The 20,746-nt window shown below is 44.3% G+C and overlaps 1 protein-coding gene across 2 annotated transcripts in view; it reads left to right on the top strand.

The window, feature by feature from the left end:
* The window catches only part of ZHX2 (zinc fingers and homeoboxes 2), a 44,275-nt gene extending 27,402 nt beyond the window's left edge, over positions 1–16,873 (top strand). For both annotated transcript variants that reach the window (XM_008934565.3, XM_018077186.2), the window contains 2 exons: positions 7,809–10,496; positions 15,609–16,873. In XM_008934565.3, coding sequence (XP_008932813.2) covers positions 7,994–10,492 — 2,499 coding nt within the window. In that variant the 5' untranslated portion in view covers positions 7,809–7,993 and the 3' untranslated portion in view covers positions 10,493–10,496; positions 15,609–16,873. The remainder of the gene's footprint in view (positions 1–7,808; positions 10,497–15,608) is intronic.
* The last annotated feature ends 3,873 nt before the right edge of the window (positions 16,874–20,746 follow it).

Genomic DNA, 20,746 nt, shown 5'->3' with positions numbered 1-20,746 from the left:
ACTGCAGAAGTGTTGAAGCTCTAGGCTGCTCTGACTTAAATGCTGTTTTAAAAGCTCTGCCCTAGTTCACAAAACCTGTCTTTCTATGGTTTTCTTTTGTAAATTGTTACAGTCCTAATCCATCATGCAGCAATTATTTGCCCTGGTTAGCTTCTGCTTATTCTGCTGCATATAATTAAGCGATGTTTTAAGTGTTTTATCACAGTGGAGAGCAACAGCGTGTTTTTTGCTGTGCTAGCTGATGTGCTTTTTGATATTACTGTAGCAGCTGCATGCTGAAAACAGTTGTAAGGAAGGAAGAACATCACCCTAGGCAAGTTCCTTTTTTTGCACCGTGAAATGTGTATTTCACCTCTCATCCTTGTATTTGTAGGAAAAAAATATTAATGCAACCTTAGTGAATGTGAGTTCAGTGTCTCTGATATGGAGCAGGATAATAGCTCAGCTCTGTGCTGCATGTGTTTGCATTGCTGCAGCCTTTGTGGGTGAAGAGCAGATGGTCATGGGGTGTTATGATGCTGTCAAGTAATGTCAATTAGTTTCTACTCTACTCTACTCTGCTCTGAACTCTACGAGCGTGACTTCTGGTCAGCTACGCAGGTTGAAGTCAAATGTTAAAAGCAGAGATGCTCACAGGGACACACAAGCTTGGAAGGTTGTGGGAGGGAGAGGATACCATCAGAGCTAACCAGAAATGAACAGACGAGTGAGATCCGTCGTGGTGTGGTTGGTCATGTGCCCTGGAAGGGGTGGAAAATTCTTCAGCTCAAGAAAAAGGTAGTACAGGTGGTATCTCTGCTTTAAAAGCAATCTGTGGTGTTTGCAAGGCAGTGGGCAGCAGGACCTGGCTGGCATGTGAGGGCAGAGTGTGGCATCCGTGTTGAGGTTTGCTGAGATCCACTTAGTGAGTGATAAAGTGGGGATAGTGAAGAACCCATAGACTGAAAGATTTGTGCCCAGCAAGTCCTTGCTTGAGCTCTGTGCTGTGCACTTCCTCTGTCATTTCTGCTTGTCCCTGGGCTTGGGAAGGGGTGTGGGAAAGCTGTAAGGAGGAGTTTGTATCTTTGTGATATTGAATGTCATGTTCAGACAGGGTGTGTGTGTTAAATTACATGGGTGGAATTTGCACTTGCTTGTCCTGCATAGCAGAGAGGATGCTGTTTGTGGAGACTGAGCTCCTAAGCAGTAAAGCAATAAAATACTTCCCCCCTCTTTAAACATCAGCCAACCCTTGCGAGTGAACACCCCTACATTTCTATGCCTGTTTGCAGGTATCCTTGTGGTAGTGGTTTTCCCATTGTTCATTTTTTCAAATAAGACCAGGTACTGGGAACTCTCTGCCAGCACAGGCAGAGCAAACCAACACAGTGAGATGAAAAATAAGAAAGATTTTATTGGCAAATTACACAAGTGTCTGTTAAGTAGTTTTGAGGGTTTTTTTCTGGTTGGTTTGCTTGTCTTTAAAAGCAAGGTATATCTGTGAGAAGCAAAGATCCATTTGCACCGGCTAGGGGGTTCAACCTGTTTCAGCCTCTGTATTACTTTATTCCAGCCCTAAGCTGTAAGCAAGATGCAGCACAAAGTCGTGACGTTTCTGGTGCGCTTTTTCCTTTCTGCGAAAGTTAAGGTTTTTAATTTGACATCTCTTCAAGTTTGGCTTTTTAATTTGACATGTTTTCAAATTTGGTGGTCTTTTAGACAGCCTTTTTCAGACTCAGTCATGTTTTGGGGTATTAGGGAAAACAGGCAACATTTCACCCTGTGTCCTCACTGTCCTACCACTTCCCCAACCACAGGTTTCAGGGTTTTGACTGATGCTTTGTGCTGCCAAGCTGTGTCCCAGCTGCCATGGAAAATTCCTGCTCTACCATCACTTTGGAGGAACCTGTGGGAACACCACTGCAGAAAAGGAGTTCAGTTTCTACACAAATATTTGCCTTTTGTTGTGGGGGAAGTAGGATATAAAACTAGCTATGTGCACAAGGTAAAGATGAGAGAGAGTGAAAAGATTTCAGTATTCAGCAAGAGAAAGCTTTTTTATTTTTTTGTATCCATTAGCATGAACCATACAGTTTGCTGCTTGAAGGTGGCATAGCTGCACAGGCAAAAGTTTTCCAGTGCCATCCAGGCCCAAAACACATGGTCTCTTTTCCCCGTGTGATTCTTTTCCCCATTTTCCCAAATCTGGGGGCCAGGTGACCAGAGAGGAAATTTGGCATTTCCTCAGTCATGCACAGAGTTGCCATCGAGGTCCCGCTTCAGTCTCTGAGCCATTTTAACAGGAGTTTGATAGATCACAGGACTGTGGCTGGATTATTTCATTAATTAAACAAATTTCAGAAATTAAAGCCAGATTAGGACCTCACTCATAACTGCTGAGACACACTTTTGGGGAGATAGTTTTAAAAGAACATGTTGCCTCTGCCTTGTGTGTTCCCATCCTGGATGACTTTGCTAAAGCAAAACAAATGGAAAGTTTTTGTTCCTGCCATGGGTTCTCTGAGGTTTGGTTTAGACCTCATTCACAATGACACATTCTGCTTGGAGCCAAGCACTTTTGTTTTTCACCTGGTTGCCTTTTTCTGTTTTGTGAATTTGCTCATTTAAAAAGAAAATTCAAAAAAATTAGTTGTTTTTATTTTTTCCAACCCCCTGCAGTATGGGGAGATGAGCAAAAGATGTGGCGGGTGAGGGCTGACTTCCCCCCCATGCCCAGGGGGTAATGGCTGCTCACAGAGCCAGCTGCTGACAGCACCCCTGCACGCCACGCCTGTGGCGCTCCACGCTGGCAGCAGCCCTATAAAGAGGTCGTTTGTCCAGGGCCTTGTCCATAACAAAACAATAATAATAGACTGAACAGAGTCAGCTCTAGGGATAGAGGTTGACCTAACCATGGTGCAGCCTTATTCATTGAACATCAGATATGGATTTTGCTCCTTGACAGGATATATGCGCTGTGGACACAACTCAGGTGATGAAGTGTAGCTTGGGTTCCCATCAGGATGTGCTGGTTGCTAAGCCATTACTGTAGGGTCACCTCCCTGCAAATATTGGTAGTCTTTGCCATCTGCAAGTAAAATCCAAAGGTTTGTGGGGTCAGGTTTGCCTGCCTGCTGAATTCCAGTGGACTGACAGCCTGAGAGAGCTGCCTCACTCCTGAATTGGAGGGGCTGAAGTAGCATCATTTAGCAGCTTTGTCAGGAGCAACACCATGTATTTAAAACTGTCTACTGGGGCTTTGATGTTCTGGCAAGCAGCTCACATTTGAAAGCTGTGAGATGCTTCTTATGCTTTCTCTAATGTCCTCAGATGGGATGTGGCAGGACGTGCAAATGTATATGATGCAGCTCCCAGGGATCTGTCATGGGGAGGGGGACCCATCCTCCTTTGAAATCGTGTATTGTTTTATGCCAAATGACATCCCTACTGAGGTCCTGGAAGGGCCATAGCTTGGAGGTCCCAATAAACTCATCTTGCTTATGCAGTTGTTGGGCCTCTTTTCCTCCCCGTCTTTCAGGGTGTGGGTTGAAGGGACAGAGACAGTCTCTATATGGTTATGAGCACCCCAAACTGCACATCTTGGACTAAAAGTCATTTGTTTTTTTTACTGACCTCCAGAAAGCAGCATTTGACTTGAGCTTGATTTCTATGGTGGATAGTGATTCTTGTGTGGCAGAAAAAACTATTCAAAATATAGGGTTAGAAACCAGCAATTAGACATGCAGAAAACCACTATGTGGAATAGAAGATGTAAGAGAAACAACAATCTGTACAATTTTCTAGAAAAACTGTAGCAAACAGACTTTTTTATGTTTCCACCCACTTATATATGTTTTGGAGGGACCTACCTTGGCCCTTCCTCTGTATGAGAACATCCTTGTTTGGGGCCAGTCCTCCTGTCCTGAGAAGAGTTGGGAGATCGGCTCAGCAACTGAGTGCAGCAGAGAGCTTGCTGAGCATCTAGAGACTGAGGAATTCAGAACATTGTCTGACTTTTCAGAAACCTTTGACTGATTCAAAGTTGTAACCTAGATCGTAGACTATCCCAGAATATGCTGAGTTGGAAGGGATCCATAAGGATTATCAAGTCCAACTCCTGGCCCTGCACAGGACCATCCCCAATAGTCACACCATGTTCCCAAAGAGTATCTTGCAAATGCTTCTTGAACTCTGTCCCACTTGGTGCTGTGATCACTTCCCTGGGGAACCTGTTCCAGTGCTTAGCCACCCACTGGGTGAAAAACCTTTTTCTAGTATCTAACCTAAACCTTCCCTGACACAGCTTCAGGCCATTCCCTTGAGTTCTGTCACTGGTCACCACAGAGAAGAGATCAGTGGCTGCCCCTCCTCTTCCCCTCAGGAGGAAGTTGTAACTGCAATGAGGTCTCCCCTCAGTCTCCTCTTCTCCAGGCTAAACAGACCAAGTGCCCTCAGCCACTCCTCATACGGCTTCCCCTCAAGGTCTTTCACCATCTTCATTGCACTCCTTTGGACACTCTCTAATGGCTTAATATCTTTCTTACATTGTGGTGCCTAAAACTGCCACACTATTCAAGGTGAGGCCACCCCAGTGCAGAGCAAAATGAGACAATCTCCTTCCTCGACCAACTAGCGATTCTTTCCTCAGTTTGTACATACATCCAGGGTTGCCTCATCTCAGGTACAGAATCCAGCACCACCTTTTGTTGAACTTCATATAGTTTGTGATTGCCTAGTCTTCTAATTTATCAAGGTCTCCTTCTCCACTCTTCTATCCCATTGTTTTATCTTTTTGTTCTTAGCCTTTCTTCTTGTGGAGGAGGGGGGATATTCAGTGAAATATAAATAAGCCTTGCTCTGTCTTTGATGTCTTTCGAATTTTCTTCCTTTTGCTGATGTTGCCACATGAATTTTGCACGAGGTCATACATTAGAAAAGGAGCAGACCATTAGGTACAGCTGTGGCCTGGGAGAGAGAGCAAGCCACAGGGGAGCATCCTGGGAGCCATGGCTCCATCCGCATCTTCATTGCCGTGGCCCAGGGCACTGCCTTACACCTCCCTTCCCTCATCTGAGAAAGTCGGTGTCACAAATGTAGTGGGATCTCCAGGGAAGAGTGGGGTGACCTGATCACCTTCACTCTGTTTCCAGCAGCAGCTGGGCTTTCAGAGCCCATTCTGCCCCCTTCTCTTATCTTTTGACCTGTTTCAGCCAAATTTACTGTAAGGGAAGAAGCTTCAAAGATAATTCATTTTCTGCAAGTGTGGTTAAACATGGGTGACCAGGAAGATGGGTGTTTGGACAGTTGTGTGTTTGTCTCTAGCTTCTGATCCTTTCTTAAGTGGGACAGAGCAAGATGCAGATCACTGCCAAAATATCTGAGGGAAGATAATTGTGAGGGGAAACAGAAGGGAATTTTGAAGGAATAGATGGAAATGATAGAGAATATTCTGTGTAATCCAGTTTAAAGGTCAGTCAACACAAATCTACAGAAAACCAGGCATCATTTCTTCCACTGTTCATCTGCTTGTTTATTATTAAAAGGCAGAAGGAAAAAAGGGAAACAGAAGAGGAAATTTTGGCTCAGAGGTGCTGACGCTTTGGGGAATGGTGATGACAACACTGGTGATCCCAGTTTGGAAGGAAATGGCACTCTAATCCTGACCGAGGCAGAGCCATAAGCCCGTGGGCAGCCCCATCTCTGTTTCATGGAGCTCAGCAAAGATGCTCCATTTCCCAGAGAAGCACACTAGGAGCTTAAATGCACCCCTGAAAGTCAACCAAATGGTCTCATGCTTCACCACATCAGAGCAAGTGTGCAGGAGTATCACTGGTCTCTGTCAGGGCTGGGCAGTGCAGGGGTGGCAGTGGCTGTGAACACAAAGCACTGTACAGATATGCTGAGGCATCTGCACTGTAACAAACAGTGTCTGCGTGGCATCTTGTCTGTGGTGTGTTTGGTGTTTCACGGCTTGTGTTTCACCAGAACCTTATCTGTGAAGGTGCTGCATGGAGAAGTGTTTTGTGTATGGAGAATTGCTTCACACTGGAGTTTGAGTACATGGAGCTGGAAGCTGCCATCCCTGCTCTTATTCCCAGCTGGAGGTGCTTCCTCTGGCAGTATATAATTTTGAGTTTCCATATATACAGAAGTGGTATGATCTGTGATAGGCAGAGCAGAAGAAATGTGCTCTAGAGACCTGCAGAGTATTCCTCAGCTGCAGACAGAACCAAGAAGTTAGCTGCTGCTTTTACAGTGGCTATTTCTGACTCTCATGCCAGGGCTTAAGCAAGAGGAGAAGGCTCAGGGACAGTATTTGGATGGTTATAAACTGCTGATGTGTCCAGATGTAACTGCAGTGGAATTTTATTTCATTAGATCTTTATATCTTGGATTCTGATTGCAGCTTATCATTTACAGGCTTCACAAGGAGAAAACCTGCATTTGGTTAGATATGAGATGATAGACTCACAGAATGGTTTGTATTAGAAAGGATCTTTAGAGATCATCCAGTCCATCTCCCCTATAATGGGCAGGGACATCTTGCATTGGATCTCTATTTCAGATTCTCCATTTAGTACACTTCTACAGAAATCAGTGCAGGCCTTACCCACTCGGCAAATCTCCACTTTCCAGCCTCCTCCAATTTGTAAACCTCAGTGCCTCTCCCACCCCATTCCAAAACTTCTTGAGTTTTCCATTAAGATTGGGAATTATTATGAAACCAGAGACCATCTGATCAGGAAGAATAGCAAATTTGATTCAGTGATAAATTAGAAAAAGCATCCTGTCAAATAGGGAAGTGACCTTTCTTTATCTTCTTTTGATTAGTGAAACTTTTGACAGCTAAATTCCTCTCTTTTGCTCCACCCACTCCTGATGAGTGCAGGTAGATCCTGAAACAGCTGGTGTAGTTTTTCTTCATGCTTTTGTTTGACTCATGTTGGCATCAGATCCTTTTAAAACATATTTTAAAGAATTCTTGCATTTGGGAACTTAACAAAACTACTTCAACATATGAATTGTGCTTTAAAATGTTTTGGGGTTTAGTTTTGTGTTTTTTCTTTTTTTAAATTCTGTAGAGAATAAAATGCACAAATTGGGACTTGGTGAGACTATCACTGGAAGGGACCATGTTTAAAAGGTATCTAAGGGCTTCTGATACCTTTGGTAGCTACCTCTGTCAATGTTGAGTGAAAAGTGGTGTTGTAAGGAAACTTTTCTTCCAGAAAAGACTTAATAGGCCTCCACAGATCAGCTGCAGTTTCTTTGAGCCCACTTTTCTTTAAGGCACAGACCTTAGGAAGTGTTGATTTACATTAACTCTTCTTTATGCCTTTACTTTTACAACCAAGGCAGCTTTATTTAGAAATCACCCATCATTAGTAACCACAGTCACTTAGTAGACATATTTACAAGGTAAGTGACAGTGGGAAGTAATTAAGTTTAATATAAATCACACTCAATTTCAAATCTGCAGGCTTCAAAATAATAATTAATAGAAACTGCGGCTTCTATAAAAAGATGCAGTATTTATAGCAGTATCTTCTTTCTTTTCCAGCTAAACACATTGAGTCTAGTGGAAATTAAAATCCCCTGTCTGTTTATCTTATTTGTTTCAAAGTAATTTTCTTCCTGTGGTGCACTTCATTGCAATTTACCCACTGCTTTTATTCTTCATGGGGAGATTTTTGACTCTTAATATGATGATGGGGAGGAGGAAGAGTTTGGCATTATCCAAAATACCCTTACAAATGCACATACAAGCTGTGGCTTTCTGATAAATCTCTGTTAAATCAGTGCCTGATAAGGTGTGCTTTGTTTCACAGGTGTCATGCAGCTGACAGGTCCACTCGCGGAGCTGATGGTCACAACCAGGGCAGAAATTCATTAAGCAAAACAGAGTAAAATAATCAAGGTGTTTTGGAGCTGTTTGCAAGATTTACTGAGTTGGTCGCTCATCCTGTCAAAACAAGACACCATTTGGGGCAACAGTGTGCTGCCAGTGGCTGCCATGGCCAGCAAAAGAAAGTCGACAACTCCCTGTATGGTGCGAACTTCTGAAGTCGTGGAGCAGGAAGGCGCTGAGGGTGTAGAAACTTCTAAAGAGAAGGGGACTGGCACACCACAGCAGGATTCCAAAAAAAACTGGCCTTCAGAAAACTCAGTCAAAGACTGTGAAGTGGTTGAAGCAAAGCCCCCAGCTGAAAATCAGTCTAAGAAACCCCAGGGTGGTTATGAGTGTAAGTACTGCCCCTACTCAACACAAAACTTAAATGAATTTACAGAGCATGTTGACACTCAGCATCCAAATGTCATTCTCAACCCCCTGTATGTCTGTGCTGAATGCAACTTCACAACCAAAAAATATGATTCTTTATCTGACCACAACACAAAATACCACCCGGGAGAGACTAACTTTAAACTGAAGTTAATTAAACGCAATAATCAGACTGTTTTAGAGCAGTCCATTGAGACCACCACTAATGATGTTGCTGTCACGGGTGGGGGGCTAGAAAATGCAGAGTGTGATGATTCACTTCATGGGGGAATTAGCACAAATAAAGTGCCAATGATGAAACTGGGAAAGCCTAAAGGGGAAACCAAGAAGGGATCCAAAAAGCCGGAAGAGGGAGTTACGGAAAACCACGTGGATGGTGCTCTCCCCCGTATCATAACTGAAGCCACTGAAGCTATTGCTTGTATAAATGGAGACCTTCTCCAAGATGTGTTAGCCCATGTTATGCCCTCTGTACAGCTACCACCAAATATCAACCTTGTCCCCAAGGTCCCAGTCCCTCTGAACAGTACCAAATACAACTCTGCACTGGACACTAATGCAACCATGATCAACTCCTTTAATAAGTTTCCGTACCCAACACAAGCAGAGTTGTCATGGTTGACAGCAGCATCGAAACATCCGGAAGAACAAATCCGAATCTGGTTTGCTACGCAACGTTTGAAGCATGGTATAAGTTGGTCTCCTGAAGAAGTGGAGGAGGCAAGAAAGAAAATGTTCAATGGTACTATCCAGGCAGTTCCCCAAACCATCACCGTCCTACCAGCTCCTTTGGCAACTGCAAAAATGCCGCAGCCCATCATCCAGACAGCTTTGCCTTGTCAGATACTGGGCCAGACTGGTCTGGTTTTGACTCCTGTGTCAAATGGTTCAACTGTTTCCTGTTCACCAATTACACTCGCTGTTGCCCCAAACCAGGGGCAAAAGAGGACAATACAGACCTTATCAAGTGCCCCAGAGGCCAAGCGTCCTCACGTAGTTCAGGTGCCTGAGATTCCTGCCAAGCTGACAGCTGTGCCGCTGACACCAGCCAGTGAGCGGAAGAAGACGAAGGAGCAGATAGCAGAGCTAAAGGCCAGTTTCATGGCAAGCCAGTTTCCTGACGATGCAGAAGTCTACCGGCTTATAGAGGCAACAGGTCTTTCCAGGAGTGAGATCAAGAAGTGGTTCAGTGACCACAGGTACAGAAGTCAGAGGGGCATTGTGCAAATTCCTGGCGATGCTTTAGGGAAAGATCAAATAGCACCTTCAGCTGGTCGACGTGGCTGGTCATTTCACCCATACACAGATTTCACTCCCCAGAGATTCAAAGAGATAACCCAAGAGCAGCGTAGGGCCCTTGAGGAGAGTTTCCTAAGATGCTCTTTTCCTACCCAAGGAGAATTGGACAGACTTCGAGTGGAGACTCAGCTGAGTAGGAGGGAGATAGATTCATGGTTCTCTGAGCGGAGAAAGATAAGGGACAGCATGGAGCAAGCTGTCTTGGACTCAATGGGATCATACAGAAAAATTAAAGCAAAAGGAACTCCCAATGGTGCAATAAGCCAGGCAGAACTTCTGAGTGGCTCTCAGCTTCCTGGTGCTTTATCTGTGTCCTCAACCACATTTAAGAAAACACAAGAGCAGATTCATCTACTGAAAAGTACATTTGCAAGGACCCAGTGGCCATCACCCCAGGAGTATGACCAGTTAGCATCTCAGACTGGGCTCACAAGAACTGAAATAGTCCGCTGGTTCAAGGAAAACCGGTCTTCACTAAGAACAGGGTCACTTAAATGGATTGACCAGTACCAGCAGCAGTATGCTGTTGATAGTCATAACAAGCAAAGCCAGAAAAAGGGCTCCAAACACGCTGAGAGTCCAAAGAACGGTAACGAGGTGTCTCGGCAGCATTACCAGGATCATAAAAAACTGAATGAAGAGAATGGAGGTAAACCAGTGGTGAGAGCAAAAAGAGACTGTGAACCACTGAAAGACTCTTTGTTGGGGAATCAAGGAGAGGGTATGGACAGGGTGGATTGCAACAGCCACGACGACCACGGCAGCGAGGAGAACGAGGAGCCGGCGGAGGTGAACTGGGTGGAGGTGACGGTGGGTGAGGACGACGCTGCGTCGGACTGTACGGACAGCTGGAGCCAAACGGCACCCGAGGGCCAGACAGAGCTGGCAGACTATGACTCTGAAAGTATATCTGGAGACAATTCCCACATATAGACAGGTAATGCTGATGGTGCCCTGTTTCTCTGAGCCTGCCTCTGTCTGGGTCTGCTTCCAGCATCCTGTAGCCCCTCTTCAGTATAAATTCCTGGAACCCATCCCTGCTGGATCCTTGTGCCTGCTGGATGCCTGAACAAAAGGGGGACCCAATCTGCTTGTAAAGTAAAGCCAACTGTGTGGTAGCGGAGGAGTTAGTGCCATTTCCCTTGTTTCTTGTCTCCTTGTGGGTTAAGTCCTGGATAAGGGAGATTTTTCTAGGGTTTTTTTCAGTATGTGATTAAACCTTAAACTTTCTACCTTTAAACAACCTATGAAACCTCTGCAGCACTTGATATAAAACATACCAGCTGAGCCACACAAAGAAATAGTAAGTAATACTAGTTGCTAATATCCCCCTTGCTAAGAGATCATTGATCTCCTGTGAATAGAGGCTGTGGCTGTTTTTGCACCTCAGGTCCTTCCTTTGCAGCATCCTGCCCTGCTTGGAATAAAAGGTCAGTGGGGGAAGGGCCCAGGACAGAGATGCTTCTTTATGCAAAAGCAAGCAAAAAAAGAAAAATGTTGTGGGGACTGAAGTGGCTCATGCAAATGTGCTCTCTTGCAGGTGAGAACTGTCTCCAGCCTCGCTTTGTTCTGCTTGCTCACACTAGAGGCTTAGGAAGTGCCCCAGACTAAGCTGTGTGGGTGTTTTAGCAGCTCTTCTTCACAGGATCTTGAATTTAAAAGCAAGCTGCAGGGCCTTGCTTTAAGGGGGGTTTGTACCATCTTTCACAATGTGAAAGGATGTGTTATTTGGAGGTCTGAAGCCTGTTTCTGATCGGAGTTGCACAGGTATAAATCTGGAGCAAGCACGTCAGCATTTCTTGACTTGCGTGTTGAATTGAGTTCACTGGAGCCTGTAACATTTTGTGCTCAACCGAATCTGTCTCTCCCCAACTGGAATTTCTTTAAGCTAGAAGTTACCCTACAGAAAGCTCAGCATCCTGCATTAACAACCATAGTGAGGGAACACCTGTTTTAGAAGGAGTTAGTAGTTTTCTGGTGTCTAAAATTAAAATATACTTTAGCATTTCTTTTTAAAGAAAAAGAAATACAAAATACAAAAGCCAGGCAGGACTGATAAAGTGCCTCTACGCTTGCACTAAAGACTTTACTGTTACAGTTGGCAGTATTTGGATTGAACTGCTGGTTGCAGACATGCAGGTTTTGGTAGCAAGCCCTGCTGACTAGCACTCCGTTTTCTCCATGTGCAATACTTGTCCAGAAGTCTCCTGGGACATCTTCTCTGAGTTAAAAAGGAAAACCCTGCAGTGGTATTATTTTTAACTATGAATTGTGTCAGCTAATCTTGAGAAATGTTATGACATCATCTATATAACAAAATATGTTAAAGCTTCAGACTGCAGTGCAAGGCACTGTTCTGCATTATCCTTGCAGAAGTTGGTAATTAGGGATATGAGTAACAGGTGGCAAAAGCACAGATTAAAGGAAGAAGGATGTGGGAACCTCGGCTGGAGGCACGCTGGGGTGCCACTGTTGTACAGCCACATAAGAAGGGAGAGCCAGGATCTGATCTGCCTTTTAAAATCAAATGTGTGATGAATAAATGCATTGTGGGATTATTTGTTTTCAGGATTGTTATTCCAGATCATTTCCTCCTTCCAACTATGAATATTGGTTGTGAGGAGAAGGAGCAGACCAGGGGTTAGGAGGGGGAATGGGGAGGAAGGCGGGAGCTGGGGGAGTTGCTTGAAACCACTCTTTCTTACACACCTGTTGTACTACAGAACAAGGCTCTGCAACAGTCCTCTTCCAGCAGCGTAGGTTTGGTGCCTGCACTTTTGTCAGTGCAGGTATGTTGGAGTGAATCTCCTGCCTCTGTGCCCTGGTGCAGATGCTGACCATAAAGCTCCAGGGCTTTGGGGGTGCTGAAGTGTTATCAGAGAGGAATTTTAATAAGAACTTTGATCTCAGTTAAACTTTTGCTGAGTGGTCCTTTTGGTGAGGAGCTTTTCGGTGGTTGCAAGTAAAATACACCTACTGAGAAAAGGTGCACTGGAGCAGGACTTTTGCTGCAAACAGCATGCAGTAAGATCAGAGGGCATTTTGTCCTGCTCTTTGCTTGTCTCTCAACATGCTGGCCTGGGGACTTGACGAAAGCCCAGAGTCTTTTTAATTTTGCTTTATTCTGCCTGTAAGTTTCAGCGCAGAAATGCAAGTGCCTGCTCTCTGGCACCCATGTGGAGGCATTATCACAATTATTGTGACACAAAATTTGGAAGCTTTGGTCCCACACTGGTGGGACCCGTGGAAAAATCTCAGCTACTGTCTCCTTTTTCCTTAAGGATAAGCTCTCTTTGTCCAGAAATGTTCAGCTAAAGCTTTGGTGTTCAGCTAACAATGTGTTAAGTGACATTCAGGTATGACTAAAAACGAAAGACTGTGCAAGATTGAGAGCTTGTTTCTGCCTGTTTTCGTATAAAAGCCTGATTTTTCCTCAGGTACCATATGTAAGAGGTGGACTGAAGAGCTGACAAGGGACTTCTTTTGATTCTCACACAGCCACTCTTCCTGGGTGAACCTTTCACTGCTGAGCCCTACATCAGGCAGAAACATGCTCCTTTGATATTCATGCTGTTGCTATTTTGTCAACTTGATGTACATAGTCTAAAATGATCATTTGTTGGTGATTGATCTCCATACTCCTGTTGACTAAATTTGTGTGCAGCTTCTGTAAAACCTCATCTCTTCCAGACTGTCTTGGTCACTCTCTGCTCTGGTGTGTAGCTCTGAGTTTCTGGAACTATTGGAGAGCCTAGACAGACCTTAAACCTTAAAAAATTGAGTATTTCAAAACTGATCCCTGTTCAGCAGATTCTGCTTCTGCTGGTGCTACAACTAGAGGAAGTTTCACAAGTGCCTGACCTCCTTGAGAGCAAGATGCATGCTGGGTTCTGAAGTACCATCTCTGTTACTAAATCCATATCTGAAGCTATGGGCAATATTGGATTTTTTCTGTGGAGCAGGTCAGGTTTTCTGAACAGTGAGGCTGAGAGACCTGTCTCCATAGAGCAACAAGGCCTTCAGGATGTTGAGTGGCTGCTGTCAGGTGCACTGAAGCCATCACTGAAAATGTTCCAGATGTTGCATCATGCAACCTTGTGTCCCCCTTGTAATATGGCCCAACTGCTCTGTCAAGAGAGTATTTTAGATCCCTTTCCATGAGTATAAATATTCCTGTCTTCCTACAGCATGGATCAAAATTAGGTCTGTTGTCCCCATTTGTGCAAAACTGACAAACAGAAACTGGTCCTAAATTAAGTACAGCAAACTACAGCTCAAACAGGAGAGCAGGACCAGAGTGTGCCTGACAGCTACTGCTGGCTTTCTTCGTGATGTCGTCTCCCTGTGGGGTTTTCCCAAGATCAGAGCTTTTGTTTTTTCTCAGAATCATACTTTTTCCCCACCACCACCACCTTTCTGCAGTAAACTGTCTTTTTTAGAGTTATTTCATGACCTCCATTTTTAATCGTGAACCTTGCAAGATGTAGACACTAAAGTTTATGGCTCACAGTGGGAGTGAGGTAGGTGGATGCCCTGGAAGATGTGTGCCCTGGCTCTGGGTAGGCTCTATGGAGATATCCCAGAAAAAAAAAAAGTCTGAAGACAGTTGCCCCTCGCAGATGCTGTATGCAGATGCTAGGCATCAGAGGTAGTCTGGTTTCTTTTGGCATTTCCAACCCCTTCTGCACTGCTACAGGAGCTGGGATCACATGTTTGCTGGTGGCACAATATGTTCCCGTTCCTTGGTGTCCAAAACTGGTAAAAGGGAACAGCACTGGGGTTTCTCTTGCTTTCTGCTCAAGTTCTCACTCTTCTTGTGGTTTAGGGTTTCATCTAAAAGGCTAGCTACAGTGCCTGTTACTGCTGCTGTGCTCCAAGGCACCATCCTGAAGTAAATCAGCGTGGGTTTGACTACTGGTTTTTGCAGAATTTGGGTCACCCTAAAGCATTTGAAGGAATGAGAATGAAGTAGGGAGGATGTGCCTTTTTCCCCTGAAACCAGTGAGGCACGCTGAAGACCTGAGTTCTAATGTAATGAAGGACTTCTGGGGGAGATGCAAACCCCAGCGCTGCAATTAAAATTTTCCAGTGAGTCAAGAGGAGTGGGGGCCTGTTTGAGGAAAGGTCTCAAGGATGGGGAGGACTTTTCCCCTTGCTGTTGGTGCGAGGCAGTCCTTTTCCTGGGTGTGACTGTGTTGTTCTCTGCATTGCAGAGGCCAAACAGAGCTCACTATTTCTGTGGGAAATAACAGACCAAATAGCAACATCTATACAAGGTGTGAAATAATGGCTTAGTGCTTCGGGAAGCACTGCTGCAGGGTGGGTGAGGAGGATGGTGCAGGAAAGCCATCTCATGCAGCTCCAGCATGCGTGGATGTTTGCACTTCTTGCACGTTTACACCTGAGAGGGGAAGAACATGCTGAACATAACCCTTGTCATAGAGCCCTTGCTCTGTGCTGGGAACTGGGGATACATGTAGATTGGTGGCTATCTGAAGATTGGGTGTCGGGGGGTTATTTTTTAATCTCTGGTCCATGGTGTGCAGCCTTTATGTAGGTGCAGGAGTCACAGCAGAGCCAGGGAGCTGCTCTGCAGAGCACAGGCACATCCAGTTTTTTCCATTGTCTTGCGGTTTGTATCGTTTTCTAAAGTAGTGCAAACCAAGAAGTATTATGAGGGAATTTACTGGGGGAGAAAGACCTGAGGTCTTCTCGGTTTTCGCACTATATGTCCTGTGGTCACAAAGTAGCTGCCCCAAACGTGTGCACATCATCTTTGAGTCAGTGTGAGAATCTGCTGAGTCAAGGCTGTATATCCGTGTTAGAAATCCCTAGGGGATTATTAGCTGGGTGTTAACATGCAGCAAAACTACAGCACCCTACCACATCAGGCTGTGATAAGGATAGGCTTCAGAGTACAGTTAATAGAAAATACAGTGTTACTGTGTGTGCAGGGATGTAAACTGGAATGCCATGTTAGTTAACAGCTAGTTAGTTAGTTGTTCATAGTGCCTTCAAAAATAATATGCTACTTTTATAATTTTTGCAGGGGTACTCCTCAGCTGCACTGTCCTGACATTGGAGGGGAAATGCTGTCTGAAAATAGAAGAAAACTCTATTTTCCTGCCTGGGGTGAGATAGCGTGTTGCAACTCCAAGTCTCAAGCGCCACTTGTGGAGGCACAGCGAGAAATACTCTTGTAGAGTGTCATCATGGAATCGTTGATAGTGCCAAAGTCCTACTACTGCATTTCAAAAGAAAAGAAAGAAAGAGAAAAGGGTCCTTGTACATAGATTTCTCTTCAGTTTCTCCCCCCCCACTTTCCTGCCCAGCCTCTTCCTCTACTGGAACAGATTTGTACAACATGAAAATTTTGTTAATTTTTTTAATAGATGCAAGTTATTCTTGCATATAATGCAGAATTTTGGGGTTTGTTTGGGGGAGGGAAGTGTCTTTTGTGGGGTGGGGAGAGGAGAATTTTTTTTTTTTCTGAAGTGTTTTAAGACAGAGTTGCAATCTTTTGGCGTTGTCTTGGTGCAGATCAGCATCTGAGCCCAGATCCCCACCCCAGTTTACATTTCAGCCCAGTTAAACATGTTCTGGAGTGGTGGGTTTTGTTTTTTTTCCCCTTGTTGTTTTGAATTTTTTGTTTTGTTTTATGGCCACCTGCTACTGGTTGAAGTATTTAAATCTCTGCTTTTATGTGCTCCTACAAGGCAAGTCTTCTCCAGCTCCTGTACTTCACTTTTCACCAGCCAGCCCCAGCTGTGGGTCTCTAAAGATTTGGCTAGAATGCCTTTTTTTGTTCTGATTTGCTGGATTTTTTTAGCACTTTTTGTTTAAACTTGCAGTACAACCTCCAGAGGGGTTGGAGTGAGGAAATTAAGATGCTTCATAACTCAAACTTGTGTTTCTTTGGCTGGTACAGTGATGGACACCATAACCAGCAGTCTGCCCTCCAGCTTTAGATGTTGTAGCGCACAACAGAAATTTCTTATTAACCCTTGCCACTAAATTTTTAGATCAATCCTAGGTTCCTGATTGCACTTTTCTTTTTTTTTTTTTTCAAATACTGCTAATATGGATTTGTGTGGGAGTGTCTGTCCGTGCACATGTGAGGAGGAAATGGAGAGAGAGCAGGAGCCTGGGTGCAGGAGCCGTCCGGTGCGTTCCTCTGATGAGCTGGGTTTGGAAAACTTGCCCACCTTTCAGTACGCTGCACAAATAGGTTGCTAGGGAGTTTGAATAAATCTGACTTTTCTAACTTGTTGCTCAGTTGTAACTCAATAAAGCAAAGGCTAAACATTTTGGTAACCCCTTTCTCATCTCTTTATTTTATTCCATTTAAAATCCAAACTCATCCCAATCTTGGTGCACAAGGACTTGGTGCCTTTAGAATCACAGTTAGGGTTTTAACTGGTTTTGCAGTATTCAGCTTGCACTATTCAGCTTGGCAAACACTGACCGGATTGAAGTGAACTCAGTGAATACTGATGTTCATTCCCTCCGTGTCAGTCAGCTCCTTCCTGCAGGAGGGATTTGGATAGCGCTTGGGAATGTTGGGAAACACCTTTTATTTTGGTTGCAGTCACAACTGAATGAATGAATGAAGCCGTCCCTGTGACTCACCCATACGTAGTTATTTTTATTAATCATCAGCACAACATTTAAGTATTGAGGGAGGTTTACAGTGGGTGGCAGCAAGCACTCAGTGACTTTTCTTACAATAAAGTTGTCTGGTTCATTGATGAGGGGGAGTGACTGCATAGGGCACCACTTTGCTTGCTGCATTTGTGTAACAACAACAGGTGGGGAAATGACATCAGCTCCTCCATGGACAAAGGCTGACAGAGGATGAGCCTGCACATCTCCCATCACACAGCTTGGATGTTGATCTCTGTGGTGGAGGCAGAGGCCAGTGCAGTCATGTATGTACCCCCACATGGGTTGTCAGATCAATGGATGCAAGCATCAGGTGACCAATAGGAAAATGCAGGACTCTGTAACTGAAACTAATGGCCAGTTTTGTTTGCTTTGCTTACATGAAAGGAGGATAATATTTTAATTGCCCTTGTGAAGTTCTTAACAGCCACTTGGCGGCTTAATGTTCCTGTTTGCATCTCTCACGTCTGATGTGTGTTGTACATCTGTGTGTTTGGAGCACTGACTTACTTTGCTGAACGCCCAGGGAGCTCAGCAGGAGGTTTAGGAGGAACAAGACCCACCTGGGTCTTTCTGTATTTGAACATCCCAGACGCTGTGGGATTAAGGCCCAGGACTGGGGCTCTTTAAGATCTCTGCAATTCAAATAAAACAATAGCAGTGGCCCCGGAGTCTGTCATCACACAGATAATAAAGCTGAAGCTGTCCCACAGCAAACAAACAGGCTTGCAAAAGACTGGCACAGTCTATGCCAGCAAGGGCAGACCAGTGGCACCAAGGAGGTTTGTGCAGGCAGGTGATGGTGTGGCACCAAACCTTCAGACGCTGGGGCTCGTTGGGGAAAGCCGAGCCCATGTTTTGTCTTAGCTTGAAGTAACCTGTGTCCCCCCAGAGATTGCTTCAGTGTGGCTGCCAGAATGGGTTCAGAAACTGAGCATTGGAAGCAGGCTTTGTTTTTAATTAATAGGGACGCAGTGACTGTGTTTCTAGGAGAGTCCCAGCGGCCAGGCACAATCAGGACATTGTTTGTGCGTGGCAGCCATTAGGGATAGGCTTGGCCTTGGGGTTTTGTTGCACATGGATAAAAAAAGGCTGCTGACACAGAATTTCCTCCTGCATGGCCTGTGCAGGACCCTGGCATTGGCACCATGGTGCGTGGCTGTGAGCAGGGCCTTGTGCCTGGCAAAGTCCTGCTGTGAGGAGACGGCTCAGGACAGCCTTTCCTGGGCAGGATCCCCCAGGATCAGCAGTCCCTGCTGCTCAAGTTTTGATTGACATCTTCCACCATTAACCTAAGTGTCTTGAAATATTCTAATCAGAAAAAAATCTAGTTAACACAAAAACATGCAAAAATGAATCGGATTTTTGCACATGTGCAATACATTTTTTTAAATGTGAGTTGTAGAAAAATCCATCACTGGGAAGTTGGGAATGACTTGAATTAGGTGGCCTCTGCTTCCTTAATTTAGTCTGCTTTTTGCTGACAAAAGGATGGATTCTCATTGTATAGGCACATTACTACTTCTGCCTAGTCCATAAGATGCTGGGAAGCTCCTTACCACTGTTGGAGATCTGGGAACTCCAAGCACATAACAACACAGGTACAAATTCAGACAGGTCAGACAGAAGCCTTATTAAATGTCAATAGGGAGAGACTGCTCAGACAGTAGAGAAGAAGAGCATCACTGAATAGTTTGGGTCAGAAGGAACCATTTAAAGATCATCTCATCCAACACCACTGCTTTGGGCAGGGATCTCTTGCACTAGATCAGGTTCTTCAAAGCCCCATTCACCCTTAGCCATGGGAAGTTTTGCGGCACCAACTTCGGCATGTATGACCTCCCTGTAGTCTAAATGATTCAGTTTTCTCAAAAGGGGGAAAAAATCCTGAAAAAAAACAAAACAAAACAAAAAAAACCCCCAAAAACCAACCAACAAACAAAAACAAAACAAAAACCCCAACCAAACCCTTTCCAATCATACAGTAGCACCATTTCTAACCTCAAGTCTGCAGATTCTGACCTTTGGGAATTTCATTTAATGTATCGTTTGTAAGTCAGCCAGTGAGTGGTGCAAGTAACCTGCATTTGCAAGGTGAAACCCAGCAGTTGCAGGTCTCACTCTCAAAAGGAGTGTCCCAGCACCACACAGGCCATCACAGGCTGGACGGAAAGGGCTGGGTGATGCAAGAAATCTGAGTGATTAAGAGCAGAGTGATAATTATGTGATGATCACCTACAAATCCAGAGAAATACATAGGTAGGTAAAACAGCAAAAAAGATAATTAATATTTATGCATTATATTTGCCATTTGCAGGAATTTAACCACTGAAACTTTATTTTCTTGTAGCCCTCAGATATTTTTAGGTAGCAAAAAGACACATCCTGAAATCTTACTAGCTTACAGAAAGGGGAAAAGAAATAATTTTGAAGGCACGTAAGACAACATTGTAGGAAGTCCATTTGGCATCCTGATAGCAAGGAAAGAGCACACCAGTGATGGAAATGAACTTTTTATTATCATGTGCTAAGGAAAAAGGCATGAGAGGGAAGTCATCTGTACTCATTTGATCAGTAACTAATGGAAAGCAGTTGTGAATGGGGCCTGTGACTCTTGAACATAATACTGGAAATACTCATAATACAGCAGGAAAAGTGAATGTATTGAGAGTGAAAGCAAGAGAATACACAGTGAAGGAATGGAAAAGCAGCATGAAAAAAACAGGACAGGGTTTCTCTGGTGTTAGGCAGTTGAACCATATCCCAATCAGATTACTGCAAGCTCTGGCGAGGACGGAGGTAAGAGCTGAGTGACCGGGTAATTGTCAGACTAAATCACACACCACATATCTTGAGCACAGCAAGAAAAAGCAGGGGGGTTCTAGTGTTTTCTTATTTCCACCAAACCTGATGCTCCAAAATGATAGTTCCAATTATATTAAAATTCTCATAATTTAAGTGTACTTTACACATCAAGCAAGTTGGCTCAGGTGCAGTAAATGAGACATTTTTGGAGCTTCCTCAGTGCACATCACTTTCCTCCTTTTTTTAATCTTCCTTAAAAATCTAGATCCTCCCAGTCCAGATCATATAAAACTTAGTGTGCAGCAATTTTAATCTAAAAAATAAATAATTTTGCAACATATCTATAAGAAAGGAATAATAGCATTAACCCAAGTTTATGGACATAGAACCTGAGACGTGTAGTTATTCACAAGACTGCTGAATAAATGCGCAAAGGGCAAGAGCTGGAGTTCAGCTTGGCCTTGTCTTGACTTTTCAGCGAGGAAGCTTCATTTTATATTTGTATCAAATCATTGCTGTTTCATTGGCATTTCTGTCTTTCGCTCAAAGCCTTTCCCTCTACAAGAGGCAAAGGCAGAAGGGCAGAAATGAGCAGGTCAGGACTAGTGCTGGGGCTTCTCCACATCCCACACAATCCTGCCAGGACATCCTTCTTCTCCAGCACAACTCTCCGGGCAAAGCTTTCATCTTCCAGCCTTAATTCCCTCCACCATTAAGTCT

The sequence above is a fragment of the Manacus vitellinus genome, unplaced genomic scaffold (assembly GCF_001715985.3).
Source record: "Manacus vitellinus isolate BGI_N305 unplaced genomic scaffold, ASM171598v3 scaffold_1_pilon, whole genome shotgun sequence".
NCBI classification, from domain to species: domain Eukaryota; kingdom Metazoa; phylum Chordata; class Aves; order Passeriformes; family Pipridae; genus Manacus; species Manacus vitellinus.
Note: the sequence above shows the minus strand (reverse complement) of the source record. Positions and strands in the feature narration are given on the sequence as shown.